General features: G+C 39.8%; 1 protein-coding gene across 5 annotated transcripts in view; it reads right to left on the reverse strand.

Annotated features, from left to right (window-relative positions):
- Positions 1 to 16,030: 16,030 nt before the first annotated feature.
- The window catches only part of LOC148374578 (zinc finger protein 521-like), a 200,774-nt gene continuing 191,204 nt past the window's right edge, over positions 16,031 to 25,600 (reverse strand). For all 5 annotated transcript variants that reach the window (XM_088338223.1, XM_088338214.1, XM_088338195.1 and 2 more), the window contains one exon: positions 16,031 to 17,050. In XM_088338223.1, coding sequence (XP_088194349.1) covers positions 17,021 to 17,050 — 30 coding nt within the window. In that variant the 3' untranslated portion in view covers positions 16,031 to 17,020. The remainder of the gene's footprint in view (positions 17,051 to 25,600) is intronic.

Below are 25,600 nucleotides of genomic sequence, written 5' to 3' on the forward strand. Positions count from 1 at the left end.
AGAGTCGCACTCAGGGGGGTCAGATTCAGAAGAGTCGCACTCAGGGGGGTCAGATTCAGAAGAGTCGCACTCAGGGGGGTCAGATTCAGAAGAGTCAGGCTCAGGGGTTCAGGTTCAGAAGTGGCGATTCAGACAGGACAGGCGGAATCAGAACAGGCAAGACATGAGAGGGTCAAAATCAAAACAGACAAGACATGAGAGAGTCAAAATCAGAACAGACAAGACATGAGAGAGTCAAAATCAGAACAGACAAGACATGAGAGAGTCAAAATCAGAACAGACAAGACATGAGAGAGTCAAAATCAGAACAGACAAGACATGAGAGAGTCAAAATCAGAACAGACAAGACATGAGAGAGTCAAAATCAGAACCGGCAAAACAGGAGGAGCGGAGTCGGGCTGGCAGGCAGCGGAGTCGGAGTCGGCCCGACGGGCAGCGGAGTCGGCCCGACGGGCAGCGGAGTCGGCCCGACGGGCAGCAGAGTCGGCCCGACGGGCAGCAGAGTCGGACTTGCACGCAGGGGAGAGGGAATAGCAGGCAATCGGCACGGGAGTCGGACAGGCAGGCGTCAATTCTTCCTGGGACCCCATTCGAGGCACAGCAAGGGCCACGACGGGCGGGGCCGTGGTTCGAACGGGCAGGGAAGGCCAACTCAGTAGGCGCCTGCCAAACTGCGCACTCCAGCTCTCCCCAAGTCGCGCTGGGATCGTTCGCTGAGTTCAATTGTTGGCGGGTTCATTCTGTCACGAAGCGTGGTGGCGTGGAAGGGGACCGGACCAGAACAGAGGCAGGAGGCATGAAGGGAGAACTCAAATGCGTTGACGATCCGTAAGTTTTATTTAATAAAATAAAAGTCGCCCAATACTCCGGGGCAAAACAGAACAATACAGAGTTCCTCCGGCACGAACTTAACGGGACATGGCATAACAGACTAAAACAGGACAAGGCATAACAGACTAAACAGGACAAGGCATAACAGACTAAACAGGACAAGGCATAACAGACCGGGACTGTGAAGAATGAGTAGTAGTGAACCCGCAACCGCAGAGCCCACCATGCAGCCTTAAATACAGACCCACCATTAGTGGAACTGCTTTCAGCTGTTGCCCAGGGGGCGGGGCAGACTGGTCACCAAGGCGACCGTGACATCTTGAGGGATATGACCATGGTAGGTAGATAGATAGATAGGTTTCACAACTTAATGAATTGATTCTTTCATAAATGGTTACCGTATGGAGAAGCATGTTGCTGTAATTGTGCATTGCGGATTTAATTTCCCATATTTCTGGCTTTATAAAGGCGTACTGCAAATTTGAGGCTTTTGTGTGTGCCTTGTATTCTGGAAAATACAGTATTCTAGTTGTCTTGTAGGCAATACTATACAGTATTTGTACTTTTGTTACGTTACTCCTTTTTTTGTTGGACTCTATTGACTTTTGTTCTTTAACAGTTGTTGAAGTATTTTAGTTTTTGTATTATTACAAGGTTTGTACATAGTAGTGTTTACACCATTAGCACTTTGACTGCATTTTTAAAATATTATGCAATGGAAGGAACTACATTTGTGAGGTTGACTGTGTTGTATTTGTATTTTGTTACATTGCTGCTTTTGTTTGGTTTCTTAACTGTTCTTATTGAAATATTCACAGGACTTCTTTTATACTGTTAACGTTTGGATTGTAGTTATTTAAATAGAAATACACATAATTTGGACTGTTTTTATTGCAAATACAATATAAACTAACTCAAGGATGGAGTGGTTTAATCATTCAATGGCTATGACATTTTCAAGCAAAAAGTATCGTATCAGTACAGTATCGATCAATACTACAATTTACTTGGATCGAATCGATAACAAAATTCCCTGTATCACCCACTCCTACCTATTGGATGTGTTTCATTAATAAACACAATCTCGTCTTCATCAGCACACACGCTGACTCATTAACAAGCATTTCCGTTTGAGTAAGCTTCCGATATAGGATTATTGAAGCGCTCCTACTGACCTCTGCTCTGTCAGGTTATTGCATTTCCCTCTCCGAGTCTTATACATTAAGTGCATTCTGCATTATTAATACACACGTCCCTCTTGTTACAAGTTTTGTCCTTGCCTGGGCAGAGTTGCAGCATGTTTGTATCATTTTTTTTTTTACCTTTAACGCCTGTTGTTACAGTACATATATTTTTGAAAACGGTGCACCCACTTCTACCATGGGAAACCAAAATATAGTCGGTAGAGGTTCTTCTGTGTATAGAAATGTTAACGGTAATACTAGCATATTTACAGACAACCCCGGCGTTTTATGATCATACGTAATCGAGAACATTAAAACAGGACCATACTTTTTTGTGATTACCATTTAAAAAAAAACATTTTTCTGTGCAGGTAAAATCACATCATAGCTGCTCAAGGCTAAGATCCTGACCAATCACAGCTCACCTATTTGACTGAATCTGACTCACGATTGGTTGTTACCCGTTACTTGAGGAACTATTCTCATCTTTCACCGATAACGAGCGGCAAAAAACAACAAAACGAAAATCTTTTATTTTTGTATTTGACCTATTCTTCGAAGAAAATATTCATCTGAATGGGGTTGGTAGAATACAGTAGGCACACACAGTAGAGTACAGTACAGTATAGTACAGGACAGTCTGAGAAAATTGGAATGTATTGTTATAAAGTGATTTTTTTTTCTGTAATTCTATAGAGTATTTTAATACATTCTTAATTTATTACAAATCAATTGAAGTATTTTTTTTAAATAATTGTTGATTATGGCTTAGAGCCTACTAGTAGCCTTTACAAAAAGCAATAACGCTTGATACTGAACTGAATCCACAATGTATGGCATGTTTTTAATTATATTACAAAAAATAGAAAACATCATCACAATATTCCTGTTTGATGAGACCTCCTTGTACTACATATTCTAAATAGTCTTTGAATTGTCCATTCCACCTAATATTGAAGTTTGACCTAAATTAAATAATCATCAATGGGAGTGATGCAAGGAGGCACGGCCGCTGGGTGGTTAGCACGTCCGCGGCACAGGTCATGGGATCGAATACTCCTGTGCGGAGTTTGCACTCTGGTTTCCTCCCACATTCCAAAAACATGCACGTCAGGTGAATTGCCTGATCCTAAGTGTCCCTAGGTGTGAATGAGCGAGTGAGTTGTCTGTGTCTGGGTGCCCTGCGACTGGCTGGCAATCAGTTCAGGGTCTCCCCTGCCCACTGCCTGAAATTAGCTGGAATGGGCTCCAGCACGCCCGCGACCATACTGTGGATAAGGGGTGCAGATCATGGATGGATGGGAGTGATGCAGCCCAGCTGGCTTTTTAAACCGGCCCACCGAACTAAAATGGTATACGGTAGGTATAATGATAATAATCAATAAATCATGTTTTTGTGTCATCTTTGTCCCCATTCTCCATTTGTGTTTCTACTACAAAAATACTACTGCAAAAATACTACAGTAATGCAACAGAAATTGTAAAAAAACAACAACACTAATAAACATCTAATTTAGTGCTCAAAACAGGGACTTAATATTTCATTTTACGGTCATTGTGTTAGGGTCTGGCATACCTCCCACCATCAGAGGGCACCAACTGGCGTTTTGAACTGGGCACAGTATCCATATACATCCCACCTGTGCTCAATCATCTTTTTTTAACAAAGATTTACCGCACTCCAAACTTTTCGTCAGGGGGATCCGCCATTGTTGTTTTGATCTCGCGCCGATCTCGGCAAACGAGATTTCGTTGCTTCGAGATGACGTCATTGTTTTGGTGGTTGTCGAGGGAAAGAGAAGTATGCCTCCGAAAAAACAGTTGGTAATTTATTCAGTGTCGGTAATAAGTCGAAACATAATACAGAAAGTGGTAACAACGGCAATAATTCCGGAACGAAAAAACGGCGGCGAAATTCTTCAGAAGACCAGGAGGACAAGGAAAACACATGTTTTGAAGCAAACGATTCGACGAAAGATAATAAACAAAAGAATACTCCTAGCAAGAAAAGGACTTTTCTGCCAAAATTGACTCGATTATATTCCTGGTTACGCTATGAGGAGGATGATAATGGTGGCTACATGTTCTGTGATGCGTGCACCCAGCGTGACTATAAAACTGGATTGCATGAATCATTTCGCAATACGAACTTTCAGAAAAGCACATTGGATCGGCACAACGACAATGAAAACCACAAATTAGCTATGGAAATTCCGTTGCTGCAATTGGACCTTGAGAAGGCATTACAACTATGGCGGGACAGAAAACCACGAATATATGAACTGAAAAATCTGAAGTGATTAAAACTGCATGAATATATAGACTAATATTTCAGCAATATTATTTTGTATAATGTACAATATTTGTGTCAACTGAAAAATCTGAAGTGATATCTGCTTTGTATTACCAATTAAGTGTGATGATTAAAACTGACTGAATATATAGATTTATATATCTATTTATATATTTGTCACCTATTTACAATTTCAACCTCGATAACACTAAATTTTGGGGACCCATAGATCTCTGTTGGGACCCATAGATTTTTGAGCATGCGAGTCCCCGGGACCCATCACTTTTCAGGGGTAAAATGAACACTGCAGGTATATTTCTGCATAGATGCAAATGGCAAAAATTGGATACGTATCCAGGCCTGGGCCTTCTCCCATGTTTTTTTAACTCAATGCGGCAAGTGGCTGCCGAAAGTTTGCCTACAGCAGGATTGTTCATTTATTTTAAACAACCTCTTAACACTTTTATGCTATATTCACGCAATAATCCCAGATTGATCTGCACAAATAGGCAGATTTACAGCGACCGAACCATCCAATCGAATAAAACATATTCAGCAGTCAAAATAAAAATCAAGCATGGCAAATAAACACAATCATACTACAACATCTTTCTATGTGTTTTAGCTTTTTGGCAACAGTACTTATGTTTTTTTTTTTTCATTTTAAACCACACTAGCAACATAGGTAAAATTGTGTTACCTTGAACGCGCAAACTATGCACACGACGGCAATAAAACCTCAGATGAATACTGAGGTTGCAGCTTCCATTTTGCTGACAATGTTTGGCGGGGAAAAATGGCTCCGTGGATGAGGAGCACCATAGTGAGAGATTGGGTTACCCCCAGACGCTCCCAGTGGATCTGCCGGCCAAATGGATCTGGATCTCACGCTCTGGCGCCCATATTGAATGCCATAAGAGCTCTCCGAGGTCCCCTTCAGTTGGAGGAATGTGCAGCCTAACAATGCCGACTTTGCACCCGACTACATTTTACACTAAAGAAGAGCGACAGCAAAACAAACGCTCGGGAGATTAATGTGGAGTATTTCCAAAATAATTTGCTAGGGTGAATAGTTACTCAATCGCAGAAGGTGTTGGGTATCTCTTTACGAGGGGCTGTAAACAAATAGAATAGAACAATTAGGTTCTGGTGTTTGGTTACCAGCAGTGTTCAAAATTGCTCATTTTTAATGTTTTGCTTTCTGACTTAGATGTTACTTTCTGTTTCCTCTTTTGTTAGGACAAAGCACTGTAGTGCTACGACAAAGATTGTTGAAACATTCCACCAATTTGTCTAAGTCAGATAAACTAAAAATTATATAATTTTCAATACTATATTCTAAAACACAATGACATTTCACCTCATTAAAATTATTTCACAATAATTTAAGATTATTTTAGGTTTCGCACATGAAGCGTCAGAAAAACAAGCAAAAATAATCCACACTTGAACAAAATCATTGCATCAGGCCAAAAACATAAAACCCTGAATTATTAAAAAAAAAACAAGAAAAAAAAAGAATAATCACCGTTGAAAACATATAGCCGGTTAGAAATGTGGTATTTTGTGGTCAGGACATAATTTGGGTTTCATGAAAACAATTATTCATGGCAGAAATGTACAAAATTCTGACACAGACATCTGTAATATCCCTTCAAAACAAAATACGTCTAAAATGAAAGACAATACTGTACTGTTTCTTTTCTGTTGTAAACACAGAAGAATATTTTTTTAAACCAAGCAGGACACTTTTCTTTCAATGGATGTAAGATAAAACATAGTTATACTCAAAAAAGCACAAGATTTCGCCATTACAATATTTCAGTTTTTATTTTATTTTCCTACTGTTAAAACAATTCAACAAATACTTAACAAAACACATTTTCTTGTTAATGGGTAAAAACTTTGTTTATTGCAGTGTAAAATCCGTAAAAAGTACTTTTTAGAAATAAAATCGTGACTATTTGGAGAATTTAGTATACAGAAAGCATACAAAAAAAGAATCGATCAATGAGTTAAACAATCCATTGTTGCAGCAATAATAGCTGTACACTTTGCTTTGCTTAGTAAACCTGATGATCCAGCCTCCATTGTAACATCATTGCTTAAGTTTCAAAAGTCACTTTTCTTATTTCAAGAGTTAGAATGCAGAGAGAAAAAAAGGAAAAAACATAAGAAGAAAAAAAGTTCCACCCACATTGCAGCTTGTCCGTAACATCTGCCTCAAAGAGTCTAGTTCCAATAAAAGGCTGGCATGGCTCTTCGCCGAGCGTCCACACCACAACACCTCGGAGGTTTTAACTTATCTCCGAACGAGCCATCCGTTCTTGCGCTTTCTGATGGAAGAATACAGGGGGGCTATGTAATTATATTGCTTTAAACGAGCCCCGGAGAACGCTCCTGCCAAAGCGCCTGCAAAGTCTAACAGTTTGGCGCGTTTCAGAAAGGCAACTCTTACACTTGTCTGCTTAGGCTGGCGTTAAGAGAGAGGCCACGGTGCTTCTGATACGCCTCACAAGTGAATTTAATTAAATCATAAATATGAGCTGGAGGCCGCCACCCAATTTAATGTAATGGATGATATGGGCCAGTCCGTCTTTGGCAAAGCAAAGTCCTGGACCTCATCAAATGCCCTTGAAGCTTAATAAAAGTGTTTGGCACGCGGACATGCTAGCAAAGTTGTTAAATGGATGGCGTGCCTAGCTTTCACTTAGGATTTGGGGGTTGGGATATGAGGATTCCCCAAAGCATACCTTCAGACATCTATAAAAATATATTTAACATTTTCCAAAAAATCCAGATATTTTATGTTGTTGATCCTTGAAACCTACAGGAAATGAGATGGGCAGGTTGTTGCTACTGTAAGTTAGGATTATAATGGCAAAATGTGAAGTATACAATAGTAAATGTAAATTAAACATTCTTTTTAGGACTATGCTAGTACAAATCCCCTATTGCCTTTCTTTCTCTTGACATTTTGACGTTTTTTTTCTTCATCAATTTGTTTACAAATAAAATATGACTTTTATATAATACAATATATGAACAAAGATTAAACCAAAATATAGTTTTCCCCCTCCTCCCCAAAATCATATTTCGCAGATATTTTTAGGCATTACATTTTAAATATTATTATGATTTTTTTTTCATTTTTCTTTTAATTTGACAACAAAAATGGCATAATAAGCTTGAATGGTATTAATAATTGCAGGTATTTTTCTAAATTGACTAAAGAATATTCTCAAAACACAATTATAGAATTAGCAAAATGGTCTGCCATCTAAATAGTTTTTTGGGGAAACATGGTTATTTTGCTTTTTTATTTCTCACGGGACTTTTTTCAGTGATCAAATATTACCAAATATTATTTGCAGCCCAATGAAGAGTTAGCATTAATAGTGAGCATTGCCAGGAGTAACGTGTTACAAAGCAACAGGTTCATTGAACACAATTATTTTTCTTGGCAGCAAGTACGTGTTAATAAAAACTATTTGTAAAAATGCCTGACTCAAACGTTTTTACAATCTGGTGCGTTACTTTGCTATTTATTAAAAACGATTACACAAGAAATATGAAGGCTTCACTGCTTACAAAGGTTGGTGTAAACCTTTTCTTCTATTTCTTTTCATATGTGGCTATTTTTTAAACAGTTTTAGGGGGTGACCTTCAATGCAACGATATATGGTAATTTGTAACTACTTTTGGGTGTCAGTAATCCGGGTTTGTAATGGATTACTTTTCAAATGAAGTAACTAGTAACGTTAACTACATTTCTTTCTTGCCAACACTGGCAGTGAGAGTGTAAAAAGAGTGCCTCACCAAGGATGCGTGGCTAACAAGAATAATAACTAAAATAGCTTAATGGGGCGGCACAGAGAATGAGTGGTTAGAGCGTCCTCGGCATAGTTCTGAGGTCATGGGATCAAATCTAGCTACCAGCCTTCCTGTGCGGAGTTTGCATGTTCTCCCCATGATTGCATGGGTTTCCTTAAGTTACTCCGGTTTCCTCCCACATTCCAAAAACATGCATATCAGGGTAATTGGCTGGTCGAAATTGGCCCCGGTTGCCCTGTGACTGGCTGGGTGGCAATCAGTTCAGGGTCAAGTCAAGTCATGTTTATTTGTATAGCCCTTAATCACAAGAAGTCTCAAAGGGCTGTACACACTACAGTTAGAAACTACCGACTATTATTACACCATCCCCTGATCTAAAACCTACATGAAGGCAAGGAAAATCTCAAAACTTCAGCATGAAAAAATGAAAAAACCTTGAGAACGGACTGCACATGAGGTAATCCCCCTTCCAGGATGACCAGGCTGCAATTGATGTTGCAAGGCCTCAACAAACAATACACAGACACTGTCAACGTGAACTATAGGTCATTCATAAGCTACGGGATATAAGTGTGCCCCCTGCCCACTGCCTGAAGACAGCTGGGATGGGCTCCGGCACCCCTGCAACCCTACTGACGAGCAGAGTGGGTAATGGCTTAAACGAAGGCTACATCATACGAGACATTGCGTGGAAACTGAAGATTTCCGAAGTCAGTGTGTACTACCAACATCAGAGAACATCAAAAACAAGCTCTAACTAGAGTAGAAAAAGATGTGGGAGGCTCAGCCAAGCTAGAGAACAAGTACATTCAAGTCTCTAGTTTGAGAAATAGACGCCTTACAAGTCCTCAACTAGGCGCTTGGTTAAATAGTACCCGCAAAACACTACTGTCAACATCTACAGTAAAAAGGCGACTTCGAAATGCTGGCCTTCAAAGTAAAATCCATATCTAACACTGGCCAACCAAAGGATAAAAATTATAAGGAAAAAATATCTCATTGGATGAGTAAAAGAGAGATTTTCTTGGGATATCTAAATGGAGTTGTTAAAAAGTTTGACTAGCAGGAAAGTCTCACAAAAACCTAGGGAGAGCAAAGCAGCCAGAGGAGGCAAGGAGGCTAGCCAGAGTCTAGGTAGAGAATAGCCAGCCAAGGTAAAGTAAAATGTGAACTTTATATTAAGATGAATAATATAATTTTTTTTTAAAAACCTTTATCAGAAAATCGTGCTGGGATAATAAACATTAATCAAAGTACTGGTCCTAATCCTCGTTTTTGACACCCAACAGTGGCAGTTGAGCGTATAGCATACATGCCAATTTATCCTTTTTTTTTTGATAATTTGAAATTTTGCACGAGGTATATCAAGGTTTGTACAGGAATTTATCATTATTATTATTATTATTATTCATAAACCCATTTTTTTTGTTAGACTGATCTGGTCTTGCTGTCTTCCACTGTAATCCGGATCGTCTCGGTCACTGTTAGAACACAGCGCCATTGTAGATTGCTAAAATTGTCTCAGTATTCCAAATACATACATAAATACAAACAAGGGGGATTGCAATCCCTATTAAGTGGAGTAATTAGCTGAGGTTGACAGGTATGGTATACGAACCATCATTTGTCACTGGAAGTTCTCTAGCGGCAATTTCTGAAAAACAATGCCGGAAACCTGAATAAACGCCATTGACGTATCACCACTGATGAATGATGATGATGTACGGATGTTGTCAGTTTCATTCCATTCTGCAAATCCTTTTTTTTTCTCCGGCCTCCTGTAGTGCTAGAGGCTCCCTAAATAGACCTTAACCAGGGGGTGTGTGTGTGTGCAATGAGACCGCACAGGGTGATGGGTAATGGAGTCATTAATAACGACGACCTCCCTCAAGAAGCTCAGATGTTCGTTATCCAGCACTACAAGGGAGCCACGGGAAAATACAAAGGCCTTTAATATCAGAAGAAAGAAAAAAGCCTAATAACTCTATATATTTTTTTTATGATTGTGTTCACGCTGTCATAGGTCTACTCTGAGAGGGTAATTGCAAATTCACACATTTATACACTATGTACATGGAGAGCAACCTTGAGGGGCCCCAAACTGTCAAAAAAATGTTCAAATAGGAAACCATTTGTGTCCCTTCCACTAATGCATCCCAAGGGACTAATTAATGGGCGCCAGCAGAAGTGTTTGCACCGTTTCCAGGGCAAAAAAAAATAGACACCTTTGTGTTCAAGTATTTTAGTGCCACATCTAATGAGAAGTAATGCAAGAGCTTTATCAAGCATTTCAGCTTTAATGTTCATTTACAATGCTGTTATACTGCAGAAAATGTTTTTAAAGGGCTTTCATCAGTGTAGAACGCATTTTACAGGAAGGCAACTTGAAATTTTAAGAGTGAAAACAATTTTAAGAGTGGGGAATTGATGGAGATATGGATACCGAGCCAGTACTTGAATAAGATCCTAAATCTATACTACAGAGTATTCAACGTTTGGATCAGAATTCTGTTTTGCAATGTCAGAAATGATCAAACAATGTCAAAACTTGTGAGATGAATACTGTGTTTGAAGTCAATCACATAGATATGTTATCTGACTGATACTGCTGTAATGTGAGGTTGGGGACGTGGGCGTTGGCTTCATTTGCGCATCAAAGGTTGCTGTGACCACTCCACCACAGGAGGTCCGCCCCTTCCAGACCGGAACCAAGAGCTGGTACACGCCTCACCTCACAAGGGAAGTCTGATTTGGCCAGCCACAAGGCAGAAGGGATGCCCTAACAGGCAAAAGAGCTGGATCAAGGCCCTGGCCTTGGCCAGGTCTTAGCTCAACAGGCAGCCGGCGAGTCTTGCCAGGTCGGCAGCCAAACGTGATCAAGCTAGCGGCCAAACCAGTGGGACAAAGCCAGCGACCTCAGACAGAACTGAAGCCACCAGCAGTCAACCTCTCCTTCAACACTCTGCTTTCGGTGGTCCTCATCCCACCTGGCTCTCAAGCCTACCAGGATTCCTCGTTGCTCTACAGCCAAGGACATAAAGACTGGGCCTTCATCTTCATTGACGAAGAACTTTGCAGAACATCTCGTTTCAATACTCTCTTCCCCGATTAACTATGACCATCAGTTTTAAATATTGTTAATATATCGCTATCCTTGGGTATTGTTCCTGTAGCCTTCAAGTCTGCCGTCATTAAACCCAAATATTACTAGAATAGCTTTCTACCACCTCCGTCATATTGCGAAGATTCGCTCGATGCTGTCCCAATCAGATGCAGAGGTTTTAATTCATGCGTTTATTACTTCTCGGCTTGATTACTGTAATGTATTGCTTTCTGGTCTCCCGATGTCTAGCATTAAAAGTTTGCAGCTGGTTCAGAATGCGGCAGCTAGACTTTTGACTAAGACCAAAAAGTTTGAGCATATTACTCCTGTATTGGCCAACTTGCACTGGCTCCCAGTCCACTTAAGATGTGACTTTAAGGTTCTCTTATTAACATATAAATGTTCTTATCTCTCTGATTTGATTTCCCCCTATGTTCCTGCACGGAGTCTGCGCTCGGAAAATGCCGGTCCACTTGTGACTCCGAGAGCCAAGAAGTCTGCAGGCTCGAGAGCGTTCTCCATCCGGGCCCCGGTGTTATGGAATGCCCTGCCTCCGGAGATAAGATCTGCAACCTCAACGGAAGTTTTTAAATCGAGGCTTAAGACACACTTCTATTCCAAAGCTTTTGATTGATGCCAACCTCATATTCTGTATTGTCCTGTCTTATTGCGACTGCCTGCCTGGTGGTGATACGAAGGAGAAAGACAATTTGACATGAGTCAGCGGACCAGCGTCTGACCTGAAGCATGTCAACCCCTGCATTTACCAGCTGGCAGAGATGGGAAGCTGCGTCGTGGCCGTCATAGACTTTCTGGACTAGTTTACAGGCTGGGGGCGTTGTTGCTATCATGCACTTTCCGGACATTTTCAACATCTTACCTAGTGTTTACTATTCTGTGTACAGTAATGCTAATTGTGATTCACCCTGGTCAATCCTGGAAGGGGGATTACCACATGTGAGGTCCTTTCTCAAGGTTTCTCTTTTTTCCTCACACTGAGGTGTTTGAGTTGTTCCTTGCCCGCATGCTGGTTTAAGATCAGGTAATTGTGCAATTGTGTAATTGTAATCCTTTGCAGTCCTTTGAGACATTTTTGTGATTAAGGGCTATATAAATAAATGTGACTTGACTTGACTATTATAATGTTGCTAGTGTATTGTAAGATCATATCTAAATTTCAATCCATTCGTGGTACAATGTATTTGCACTACCCATTTTATCTTCAAAATATGTGGAATGAAGGGTAACTTATTTTTTTGGTCTATAAAGTGCACCTGATTATAAGATGCACCCAGTGAAATATTTTCTTTCATATACAAGGCACCTTGAACCCTAAGGCGTATGAGATTAAAACTGATGATAAAAAAATTGTTTCATAGAACAGAAATTCAGTATTAGGGAATCTAGTTTCACAACTAGGGCAGCACGGCGGCATAGTGGTTATCGCGTGTGCGGCATAGTTCCGAGGTCATGATATCGAACCTCCTGTGTGGAGTTTACATGTTCTCCCTCGTACTTGTGTGGGTTTCCTCCGGGGACTCCGGTTTCCTCCCACGTTCCAAAAACATGCATGTTAGGTTAATTGGCCGGTCCAAATTGTCCCTAGGTGTGAATGAGCGAGCGAGTTGTCTGTCTCTGCGTGCCCTGCGACTGGCTGGCAACAAGTTCAGGGTGTCCCATGCCCGAAGATAGCTGGGATGGGCTCCATCAACCCCGCGACCCTACTGAGGATAAGCGGGGCAGATAATGGATGGATGGATTGAGTTTCACAACTAAAATGAATCGACTGATTCATGAATGGTTACAGTATGGAGAAGCATTTCGTTGAAATTGTGCATTGCAGAAATTATCTACCATATTTCTGGCTCGATAAAGGAGCACTGCAAATTTAAGAGTTTTGGGTGCTCCGTATAGTCTGGAAAACGTTTGTTGTTTTGTTGACATTGTTTTACAGTATTTGTATTTTCATTACTTGAAACTTTTTTTGGTATGACTCTCGACTTTTGTTCCGAAACAGTTCCAAGTATTTTACTTTTTATGCTGTTAAAGGTTTTTACATGGTATTGTTTATACTATTTGCATTGTGTCTTCATTTTCAAAATATTGTGCAATTGAAGGTATTATCATTGTCATGCTGACTTTGTTATATTTGTATTATTGTTATAGTGAGGTTTTTTTTGTGGTTTGACTCTTGACATTTGTTTTGAAATAATTGTAATATGTGATATATATATATATATATACACATACATACAAGGTTGGGTAGTGTTACTTTAACTTGATTCCTTTCAATTACTTTTGGATGACTCCAATACCAAATATGCTAATAAAAGACAAAAGAAACTAAATATGCCATGTCCTGCACGGTTGTCATGGCGCCCAGCTGGCCCCGCCCCTTGACACCAGCTGAGACGCTTTGGACTGATTGCTCTTGGAGTACTTAAACGCTCCTTTTGGGACTGCCCGTTGCGAGATCATTGCTTAACCTTGTTGAAAACCTGTTCATGCCTGTTTGACCTGAGTAATGCCTAGATCGTAAGAATACCTGCCTTTGAACCTGCTTTGTTTTATTTTTGATCCGTTTGTGTATTGGACAACTTTTCTTTCTCAATTTAAGTGACAGATCGTCTACGCAATTGAGTTCCAACTTCCTGCTTACCGGTACGTTTCGTGACAAAATATGAATAAAACTATGACTCCCAACACGTGGTAAGCTTTCTCTCCTGGCTTTGATCTCTTTGATTTCGGCAGAAAGAAAATGCAAATAAATCCAAACAGCTTGCCAACATCATTTTTGCCGTTCCGTGTATTCCGTTACTCCCCAAGCCTGCACAAAATTTAGTAATTTTATTCATATTTAGTTGCTTTTGTCTTTTTTAGCATATTTGGTATTGGAGTAATCCAAAAGTAATTGAAAGTAATCAAGTTAAATTAACCCTACCCAACCCTGAATATATATATATATGTATATATATATATGTACTGTTAAAGTGGGCATTGTAGTTATTTGATAAAGAATAGCCATTTTTTTATAAGGGTGGTTTTCGCGTAATTATAAGTTAACCTCAATCGGCATAGATTTAATTGTTCAATGGTCATGAGATTTCCAAGCAAAAGGTATCGTTGATCATGTATGAACTAGGATTGGATCGATGAAAAAAAAAATCCCTGCGTCGCCCAGTTCAAATTGATATTAATCATGAACTGAAAACTAAAAATAAAATAAGCAGTACTAACCATAGAAGCAAATGCAGATGCTGCATGTATTCATTTATGTCCTTCTCTGATCCAACTCTTCATTTTATTTATTCTAGTGCTAGCAAGCTATGCTTTGACTTGTATTGGCACTTTTGCCAACTCTGTGAACTGTTTAAGAAATAGAAACCTTTACAAGCCCACAAGGATACACTGAAACAAAAGGATAGCAACTAAACACAAAAAAGTGCTACTAGTGTTAGCTTTAGGAACGTTTTTTTAGAGGTAGAAAGAGTAGCCACAAATTTAAGGCTACAACTATGTACTCTGTGCATACAGTACAGTAAATAATAATAAAAACATTCTTAACCCTGCTCACAAGTGCCACTTAGTGGTTGTTTGTGTCATATCCAGGTAAAAGAAATGTAGTCTCGGAGAAAATATCTGAGACGGACAGATATATTCTTATGCGGGGGGATTTAAGTAACAAGTTCAATGTTGCCTAATGGGGCGTAGTAACAGTAGTTTCTTCTTCACAAATCTACACAAGTAAAAAGTATAGTTAAAAATAGTCAGAGATACTCCAAAATGTGATGGATTACATGTAACTCATCACTACCTACCGCTTATTTTTTTGTCAATGAAGTACAATCTTTGATAATGTTATATTTAAATGTTCAGTTCCATATCTAATCTGTCATTGATTTATATGTTAAGACACACTTTCAACTTACTTCTGAGTCTAGAAGAAAACAAAGACATCTTGCAATATTTAGTTTCCTGTTTTTCCTGAGTGGACCAAACTGATTAATCCAGGTGTGTTGATTCAGTGTTGTCACGGTTACCGAGGTCTTACATTCAATCATGTTGCCATTGAGAAATACAAAAACATATTTGACAAAAGATGAGTCTCACCTTCAGGGAGCTGACATATTTATCCGTCATTTTGCTGCTAAGGCAAACCCTTTCTTTCCTCTTTTGTTTTTCCCCTTTTCTTTTTTTCCTTACTTTTGTTCCCTTCGTTTTGTCCCTATTCTCTTTTTTCTTTTATTTCTTTCCTTATTTCTTAATGTTAAAGTTTGGTCACTTTTAGTCTCTGTAATTTCTATTCTTCCTTGTGCTTGTACACTCTTTTCAGTGGCACTACATAGTACAGTGACATCTAGTGGTTAGATATTACACACTGTCCCTTTAGGTGATGTTAATATTTAAATGTTTCTTCAATTCAGAAGAGGAATAACTATAGTGTAGCTGAACTAATTAGTAGACAAAGACATTTTTTAAAGTGTGTTTGATTGAAGCTACACCAGATAACGTGTAGAAGATAAACCACAACCTACACAGACACACACAAACAAATAGGCGCACAAATATCAGAAGGCATGCGATGATGTGAATACATTTCCGTCCCAAAAATGTAATTAATTCAACATATTTAACTGCTGCCCTGCGACTGGCTGGCAACCACTTCAGGGTGTCCCCTGCCCACTGCCCGAAGACAGCTGGGATAGGCTCCAGCGACCCTAGTGAGGAGAAACAAATCATGGATGGATGTAAAAAAAAAAAAAAAAACATCAACCCATTTTCATCATACTTTTTTTTAATATTTCCATCACATGTGCAACACAAAAAGAGCTTTGCTGAAAAGACAAAGCTCAATGTTTGTACAATACTTTAGAGTAACATTGACAATAACTGTCCCCTTGAGCCAGGGAGATCCATCTGGGTATTTCCTGTAAACGGTGTAAGAACGATCCTCCAGTCAAAATGTTCAAACAAAGTTTTATATAAAAGTGCATCTCGGGTTTGATGAATGCAAAACATTGACAAAGTGTTGTTTTTATTTTTAAATTGGCTTCCAGCTCAAGCAGAGGGGAAAGTGACACCTGATGAATCAAAAATACACAGGCCACTCTCCAGGAGAGCCATGATGCAGATGTACAGGATTACGCTGTTTCATTAGAATTACTGAATTTCAATTTTGAGGAGTACTTTATTGGGGAACAATGCAGAGATAACAAAAAAAATCCAGTTATCTTCAGGATTCATTGTGAAGTAAATATCAGGAATACAAATGTACAGGTTGAGTCAGTGGGCTGAAGATCTCCCCATGCTCTCGGAGCCACGTGGGATTGACTCATTTTTCACTTTTCACAAAGCGTTTATCGCCGAGTTTGCATATGTCAGCGTAAAGTTCCGCTTTTTGGGAAAGCTTTGCCCTCGTGATTGACCCTCTTCTTTTCGTTTCAAGCCCAATTGAACTTGATTGCCTTTTTTAAACAAGTTAAACTGTACATTGGCAAATACTGTATAAGATTGCAATATAGTTGTCGTTAAGCAACACATGAAGAAGTCTATATACAAGCTCTTTTTTTGAAAAAGTTAAAGTCATTTTCTAGCCCCCTTTTCATATCTCGGTTTTCTTGCCCTCATCCCCTTTTTACTTCCTTGCAGTGGTGTCGCTTGCTTGCCACGCGACCGAACCCTTTAAGTGAGATGGCGAGCAGGACAGAACGTCGGCAATAATTGCCGATCGGGCTGCATCCTCCGCATCACATCCCTCCGTTTGGTCTGAGCCGGTTAGCTGCTGTGCTGGGTCAACGTGTGGTTCTGCAAAGACACAGAAAGAAGCATGGTTTGTGCCTAACCAACATTTCCATGACACTATTAAAAAACTTTAAAAAATGAAAGGGCAGTCAGGCTGAATTGGAAAATTTATCTATACTATTTGGTAATAGATGATGCAAAATACTGTTTTTGGTGAAAAATAACAATTAAAAAGTAATTTGGCTGATGAATTGGCTGAGGAAGCAGGGGGTCAAGAATAACTTGCAAGCCAGATATGGCTCTTTTCATCAAACATTACATAAAGAAATATAATGTGCTAAAAATGTGCAATCTATATTATATATATATCTATATATGTCTGTGTTTCTCCATCCATCCATTATCCTCAGCAGGGTTGCAAGGGTGCCAGAGCCCATCCAGCTTGTCAAGACCAGAAGAGAAGGGGTACCCAGATGCGTAACGTTACTCAAAAGTTTATTGAAATAAAGAAGAAAGTCAGCGCCAGTGATACAGTGCTCGCTGGACGCGGAAAGCAAGCCGCTCACGGGATCGGAGCGTGTTCTGAATGTGGAAGTGGATCTTCCGGAGCAGGAGATCGTAGCGTAGTTATACGGAAAAACAGGACGGGAGATCAGAAGGTGGTCGGGGTCAAAAAACTGGTCGTAGCAGGAGACAAACGGGGAAATCAGGAACGGTGTGGAAAACGGGTGACAAAAGCGGGACGGACGGGAGTCAGAGTAAAAAATGCTTGCCTTGTGAAACAGGCGAGTGAAAGGACTGAGCTTAAATAGGACGGGGAACAAATCAGGTAACCAGCAGCAGCTGGCGCCAAACGGGCGTAATGAGTAATCATGACACAGCTATCTTCGAGCAGTGGATAGGGAACACCCTGAACTGGTTGTTTATATATATATATATATATATATATATATATATCCCTTCCACTCCTATAAAGCATGCATGTTGTGCTTTTGCTGCTCAGGAAAGCTTTTTTGGGAGCTTGGTACTACAAATAAGCGGGAGTATGTGTAATCTACTCAATAGTTAAAAATGCAATGTTTGTCATGAGCTGGCGAAAAGTTATAAAAAATAGGTCGTTTTCCAAAACGCTGCAAAAATAGTGACCGAAACATGATTAAAGTCGAGCTACAATAGGATATTCCAACGGCGCAAATGCAATTCAAAGTCGCCATATAGAAGCGAAGGAGACGTTCTTATAGAGATATCGCAGTTGTTGTTACATCTGCAGTTTAAAAATTCAAATTATTTAGAGAAGTAGAAAAGTTCCCCTGTTACCAACAGTAATGTACATGAGTATGCCTGCGAATAATCAAACGGCTGTCATATAGTATATAAGACCACAAACACAACGCTCTTTTTTCCTTACACCCTTGTCCTTTTGTACACACGATGTTTTGATTATCTTGACATTTCAACATCATCACCACCCGGCTTTCATTATCCCCATTCCAATTAACTTGCACCTGAGTCAGACGTGTGCTCTGGCCGATCGATACCCTCCGGACACCGGGATTAAGCCCGCTAAAACCTGCTTCTGACACCAAAACACAACACCTCTGACAGATAACCCCCCTTATAAGTTCCCCCCAATGCTGAACAAATATTACATCCCAATCAAAGACTGTGGCCATGGAAACAGATCCATAACAAGGCACTGACACCCCGGAATACTGTCCTTGGAGTCTTGTTTATTTATCGTGGACTGCCATCTAATCAATGTATGCACCACCCCAGAAATAAATGTACGAAAGAGACTATCAAAGTGTATGTAATGCAGTATGCCGGCTTTGTTTTCGTTGTTTGAACAACATTGGTGAAGCCACACACACGCAGGATGCAGATCATTGTCGAGCGGTTGTAGTGGGGCAGCTGTGCCTGTGTTCTTTAAAGGGAGCATGGACCAGGGTGTGTGTAACTGGTTTCCCTGGTGGGCGGAATCCAGGTCATCTTTTGAAGTGACTGCTAATCCCTTTAATGCAAACTACATGCCCCACTTGCTGCGCTCACTTTAAAACGCGGCCTTGGACTTGTGTCGACTGGCACGGACTTAATCGCACCTGTCACATGCACCTACACGTCCTCCTAGCTCGTACGCCAGCCAGCCAGCTAACTGATCATTACTGAACACAAACTAAATCTGCACTTTTTAAGTGATTAATAATATTATTAAAGATGATGATACTGTTTTTGATCTACCCTTACTGCATACAGGGTTCGTACACCTTTTTCATGGCAAAATTCAAGCACTTTTAGGACCAATTTTCCAATTTTTCCCAGTACCATTAAAAAAGGAAATCTGGTGTGAACCATGTTATTAGCAGATCCACAAATGCTGTGTATCTGCAATTTACGTGTGCAATTTTTAATCTTGCTTTTATATTCATCAAAACATATGGTTTTTATATTTTGAGTAAATCACAAATATATTTGTGGATCGTAACAAAACGTGTTTAAATATTTTCGAGACAAATCTCTCCCCATACAGATGTCGGGCAAAAATGACAGTAATATGTAGCTTATATTTTAGTTGCATGAAGTTTTTTCCATTACAATTCACCACTAGGTTACGCTACTTCAATTTTTTTGCACGGCCCCTAATGAATTTCTATAATTGATACAAAATCCTTGCATATTTCACAGTGCCCTGTTTAGGTATAGCATCTAGCAAACTGTTACCCCCCAAAAATGTATTGTTATTTTGAGGATACGTCGAGAACTCGATAAGCGGTGCACGTAGACCACACCACGCTAAAATGATTTTTAAAATGTTTTTTTTTTGTTTTCTTAGTGTGGATTTTTAAGAACTTGGCATGCCCTTCAACTTGACATGTTTGTATTCAATGTTACTATGGTGACCAGATGTAGCTAGTGCGATGTTACTAAGATAAAATAATATTGAAATGAAATGATCTGCATTTATATAGCGCTTTTCAAGTCAAGACTTCCCAAAGCGCTTTACAGTGTGCTTCACATTTCTCAATAGTGGCCGTGCAGCCATGTAAGGCGCTAGCCAGCTTATTGGCGGTATTAGGGGTTCAGTGTCTTACTCAAGGACAATTCGACATGTAACACGAAGGAGCCGGGATTCGAACTGCGATCTCTTGATCCCAAGACGAGCGCGCTACCTCTTGAGCCACTGATTATGCTGTTGATATACTCCTATCTTTGTTATTATCATTATTGATGTTGTATTTTTTATTATTATAGAAAAAGTATAAACATGTTTAATGCCTGTCTTAGAGAGGTCATTAAACTATTGTCCGATTCAAAAACGGTCTGTAGGACCACTACCTTACATGAATCAGATTAGAGGTAAGATCATAAGCCCGAGCCCGTCAATCACTACGTTCGGGTTGGGCCGGGCTTCTCTCTTACTGACTCTTTTTTTGTTATTATCCACCCGTCGTCGTTCTTTTTTGTCTCTTTGACTCTCTCTCTCAAACTGCTGCTGTGGTTCACAGTATAGTTTTCAACATCAACTCTTATAAAAAAAAATCTGGAAAGATGTGGGTGAATGTAACACATAAATATAAGATATAAATGTTTCTACTGTCTTGTTTAACTTAGATTTGGTTACTAAAGACAGACTTTAGGTGTCATGCGTCCGCGTGGCACGGAGCCCAACCTTGCACCCTCTCACACTCCTGAGTCTTTGCACCCCGGACCACGCTTGGCGCCATCAGACCAAGAGACCCAAATCACCTTTTCCCCCTCCTGAGTCCTCAAAAATGAAATATAAAATTTCAGGTTTGCTTTAGGCTCAGTCCTGCAAAACAAGTTAATTGGGTGGGGTTGGGCTGAAGTGCGCTTTAATACCCGTGGGCCTGGGTCAGGTAGGGCGGAATTTTTTTAGGCCCGATCTTACCTCTAATTCAGATAGTCTGGCCATTAGGCGCTAAAAATATTTTCTCATTATAGTTAGGGTTTTATTTTTGGCAGGGATTCAGTGAAACACTTCTTTCTGTGCTGTTGTCGAAGAAACCCTTTCGGGCATGACCAGCAGCCGACTATTAACCCCCGTTGCACTACTTCATTCCCCCTTTACCCTTCGGACCCTCCAGACGAAGCATTTAAACACCTCCCCATCTTTTCCTTTGGCTGCTGCGATTACTCCCCGACAGGTGGGGTAATAAGCAGTTTGACGGGAGAACAGGGCGAATGATTTCCCCCTCACTCTAATTTTTCTTAAAAAGAGAAGGCCATGGACAGGCTTCCGTGCCGAAATAAAGCTCCTTTAAGTGAGTCCGGGAGGAAAGCTTCCCTTAGGACTCTCCCCCACAAAACCTCCTCTTTCGTCTTCCCCTCCCCTCCGGTGGAGTTGCCGTGGAGGGACGGGAGCGCGGCAACCTTATTAATGAATGCGGCCCATTACCCGTCAGCCTGACTCCTCGACTGCTCCCAAAAGCCCCAGCAATACGTGACTTCAAATGGCAGGATATTGACACGGAGAGAGCAAAGCGGCTAGGACTCGTCCATGAGAGTGTGCGCTCGAATGAGGGAAAGGGAAACAGACAGAGACGTACGCGCACACCTGGCACGCGCACGGACCCCAAAGGAACGTCGCTCCTTGGATATAATGTAGGGCTCGTAACAGCTATTAGAGGGGAAAATAACCCCTCTGGGGAACAGCGCCTGCCCCCTCCACCGCCGTCACGGCATGCGCCGGCTTTGTCTAACACACACACACACACACACACACACACATACGGCATTCCTACCTTTTCCTACCACACGCCACTAGTTCCCTCACTAAGGGCTTTCTCAAGGACGGTGTTAAACGACTTCAGTGGCACCCATGCAGACTGAAGGGAAATGGGGGGAAAGATGAAGGTGGCTGTTGAAAGATTGAAAATGAAACCGATGCCGTCATCTCTATAGATGCCAGACTCTGTGGAGTCGCTAACGTGAGCGGTTGGGGATCAGCCATGTCACCAATGCGTTACAAAAGAAGCACGCTTCAATAAAATGAGTATTATTTCAACAGCTAATTTGATGCATTAATTTGGCCAAACACAGACTACAGTAACTCTTGAACTTCAGCTTGTGTTACTTTATTGCACAAAAAGGCAACAACATCAATCACTGCACGAAGTTTCAGTTGTCCAAGTTGAAAAGAATTCAACTAGAAGGGCCTGATAGTCACGATCCTGATCTTTTTATGACGATCCAGTGTCATGTTTTTTTACGGCTGTTGTTTAGTTTATTGCAAAAATGTGTGCTATGTGGGAATTTTTTTTTTGGACCACACAAAGATAGTAAAAAAGTAATATTCAACAGCTATTAGGAAACAGTTTCTCACAAAGCGCTATCAGGGCAAATAGTCATAGTACCAATTTTATCTGTGACCTAAAATGGTTAGCTAGGTGGTTACAAATTCAAGGTGAAAAAAAGTCGCAGCAACAAATGTATTACACATTTTTTTTCCCTTCAAACCAGTATTGGATTAGTATTTGAAAGGCCATACCTTCAACAAAAGCCGAAACGTTTTCATCCGAAAATTATGAAACAGCATAGACTTTCGGTTTTCAGAGAGGGAGCTTCTCCATGGGTTTAATTCACGGAAAAAAAAATCAAAGTTGAGTGATAAAAGGACTAAAAACTAAAAAATTGAGTACTCTAATCAAAGCAAATTATACAGTCTCTAAGTTACTTTTTAAAACAGTGGTTCTCAAATAGTGAGGCGCGAGGCACCTTCAAGAAAGAAATTAAGTTGCTGTTATTGACCAAATAATAAGCAACTAGGTCAATTTTAAAAACAAATCACCTGTCCAGACTAAGCTACAGTATGTACCAAAATATTTAATCTGTTATTGAGTTACTTTTGGAAGTGAAGTAACTATGTTACCTTTAAAAAGACCTATTAAATAAAGTAACTATAAATAATAATAAGTAACTGTTTAGCTTACATTTACATAATCAGCAAAGTAAATAAACAATGTGTTCAGTAAAGCAATCAAACTGCTTTTTTTTAAATAATCGTTATTTTATAAAAATAAATAACTAGTCAGGTAAATAAAATATTTTCTGTAAAACGTAATCCATAGTTACTTTTTAAGGCAGTGGTTCTCATATTGTGGAACGCAAGGCTTTGTTAAGGGGGACTTGTTTGACCTTTATTAAAGGCCCTAGAATTAAGCAAGAAATAAAATGCCTTTTTAAACCAAATAACTCAATTACTTTTAAAAACAAGTCAGCTGTCCAGAAACTATATAAAAAGGTAAATTGTTATCAAGTTATCTTTTACAGGCAAGTAATTAGTGAGGTAACTAATTACAGCTATGTGCTGTTTTCATTTTTAAATTGGGATGTTCTGTGAGTGTATAACATGTTGGATGACACAGGCCCTTTAAGAGACTAAGGAAGTTATAGTAAACAAATGAAACCAGGAAGTAGGAGCACATGTTTTTTGGAGGGTCTTTTCTCCCCTTGATTTTTTTATGAATCATTAGGGGACCAAACCACCCAGTTAAAATCCCTAATGTCAAGCGCCAAGCAAGGTGGCAATGGGTACTAATGTAAGTCTTTGGTATGACACGGCCAAGGCTCAAACCTGTGACCTTCCAGTTCTAGGACAGGCACCCAATCATATGGCCAGCGAGCTAGTAGTAAGAGCACATGGTGATGACTTGGATACAATTGATATCACCTATTCAATAGAGTAACTGTAAAACACTTTTTAAAGCCGGTAATAAGCAAACAATTTATTTGTCCTAATTAAAAACAAATAATACCATACTTTTTAAAACAGGTAAGTAAGTCTCTTTTCAACAAAGTACTCTGTAAATATATTACACTTACAGCATATAATCAGTAAAGCAATTAAGCAACTTCTGAAAGTAAGTGTTCAGTGGAGCAATTTAAAAAAGGGACCAGCTGACAGAGATGGGAAGCTGTGCCATTGCCGTCATGGACTTTCTGGACTAGTTTATGGGCTGAAGGCGTCGTTGTTGTCATGCAATTCCCGGACAAACTTCAACGTGTTACCTAGTGTTCTTTTTTTATTGATGTTTACTATGTTTGTGTAATGTAACCCAATGCTCAATCTATTCCACCCTGATCATCCTGGAAGGGGGATTACCACTTGTGAGGCCCTTTCTCAAGGTTTCTATTTTCCTCACGCTGAAGTTTTGAGTTTTTCCTTGCCCGCATGTTGGTTTGAGATCAGGTAATGGTGTAATTGTAATCCTGTGCAGTCCTTTGAGACATTTTTGTGATTAAAGGCTATATAAATAAATGTGACTTGACTTGACTTGGATATCGGTAACTACCAAGAAGCAGTCAAATAACCAAATCATTTCTGTAATAAGTAACCCGCTAATTAGTTACTTATCAAAAAAGCAAATGCCTAAGGCAGCAAAGTTCATTTAAGAGCAAATCATAATTCACTTATTTTATTTTTAAAGATATATTACAATTTTAAAGTAACCATGGCAACAGCAGAGGAGTGTTACTGGGGACTTATCGAACTGCCAACACAAAAACCGAGATGTAGAACATGAATCGGGCAAAAAAAAAAAGGGGGGGGGTCCTGGCGGCAAGTAGGATGTCACTAATGGTGTCACAGCAGAATGACTGCAATTTAGGATTAGATGGCCTCCATTAAGCCTTTTAGCGCTCGTCTCAACGCCCTCCTTTGACGGCCTCTTTTCCCCCGGACGCGTGGCCATTCCCGCCAAACATTAATCTCCTCCTCCCCACTCTCAACCACCTGCTGAAAGACTTTACATTAAAGGAAAAAGCATGTTTTGCTTCCATGACGCTCTTCTACACCACTCTTTCTTAACTGATCTGACATCAGGACCCACCATTCCACCCTAATGACTAGCTGCAACCAAATCAAGACAAAAATTCCGCAATTCAAACTTATCCAATTAAAGGATTTTGCAGTTTCAAGCAGAGGTAATCGAGAATATTCACATTTTAAAAAACAAAACAAAATGACCAGCACAACTTAAACAACTTCAAGTACGATATATACTCGCATATAAGCCACATACTAAATTTAATCAGATATATTAATAAAGTGTGTACCTAAACATGAATAATTACTTATTATGTAGTCAAAAGAGATTATGATATGGGTAAAAAGCTAAAAATATAACGGTTTTAAAACATTTACTGTACCTTCCAGCTGAGCTTCGTCGGCAGACAATCGTACATTATTTTTGTATTTTGTAATCGTTTCCTTTTTCGACTTGGTCCTTGTTGACACTGTTTTCAACTTTTACTTCCCCTTATCACTAACTTTCTTGTGACTCATTGTTATGGACAGAAAAAAGAAATAAAACAGTAAACTGAGATACAGTCCCTCTCAAACACAATTGGGATGGCACTGATTGACTGAACATGAAAAAGAGATCGAACAGGGCATTTTCGCCATCAACAACAATGGAGTGTCATTGAACTTCTGTTTTGTTTTTTCTCCTTAGTATTAGATTTTTCTTCTTAGCGACCCATTAAAAAACGGTATGCAACTCATTTTTTGGTCCCGAACCACCAGTTGAGAAATATGTTTCATGCTACACGAGAACGGGCAGTGCCATCTTCTTTCCTTCGGGTTTACTCGGCGCC

The sequence above is a fragment of the Urocampus carinirostris genome, chromosome 1 (genome assembly GCF_059441175.1).
Source record: "Urocampus carinirostris isolate Australia breed hairy pipefish chromosome 1, RoL_Ucar_1.0, whole genome shotgun sequence".
Taxonomy (NCBI): Eukaryota; Metazoa; Chordata; class Actinopteri; order Syngnathiformes; family Syngnathidae; genus Urocampus; species Urocampus carinirostris.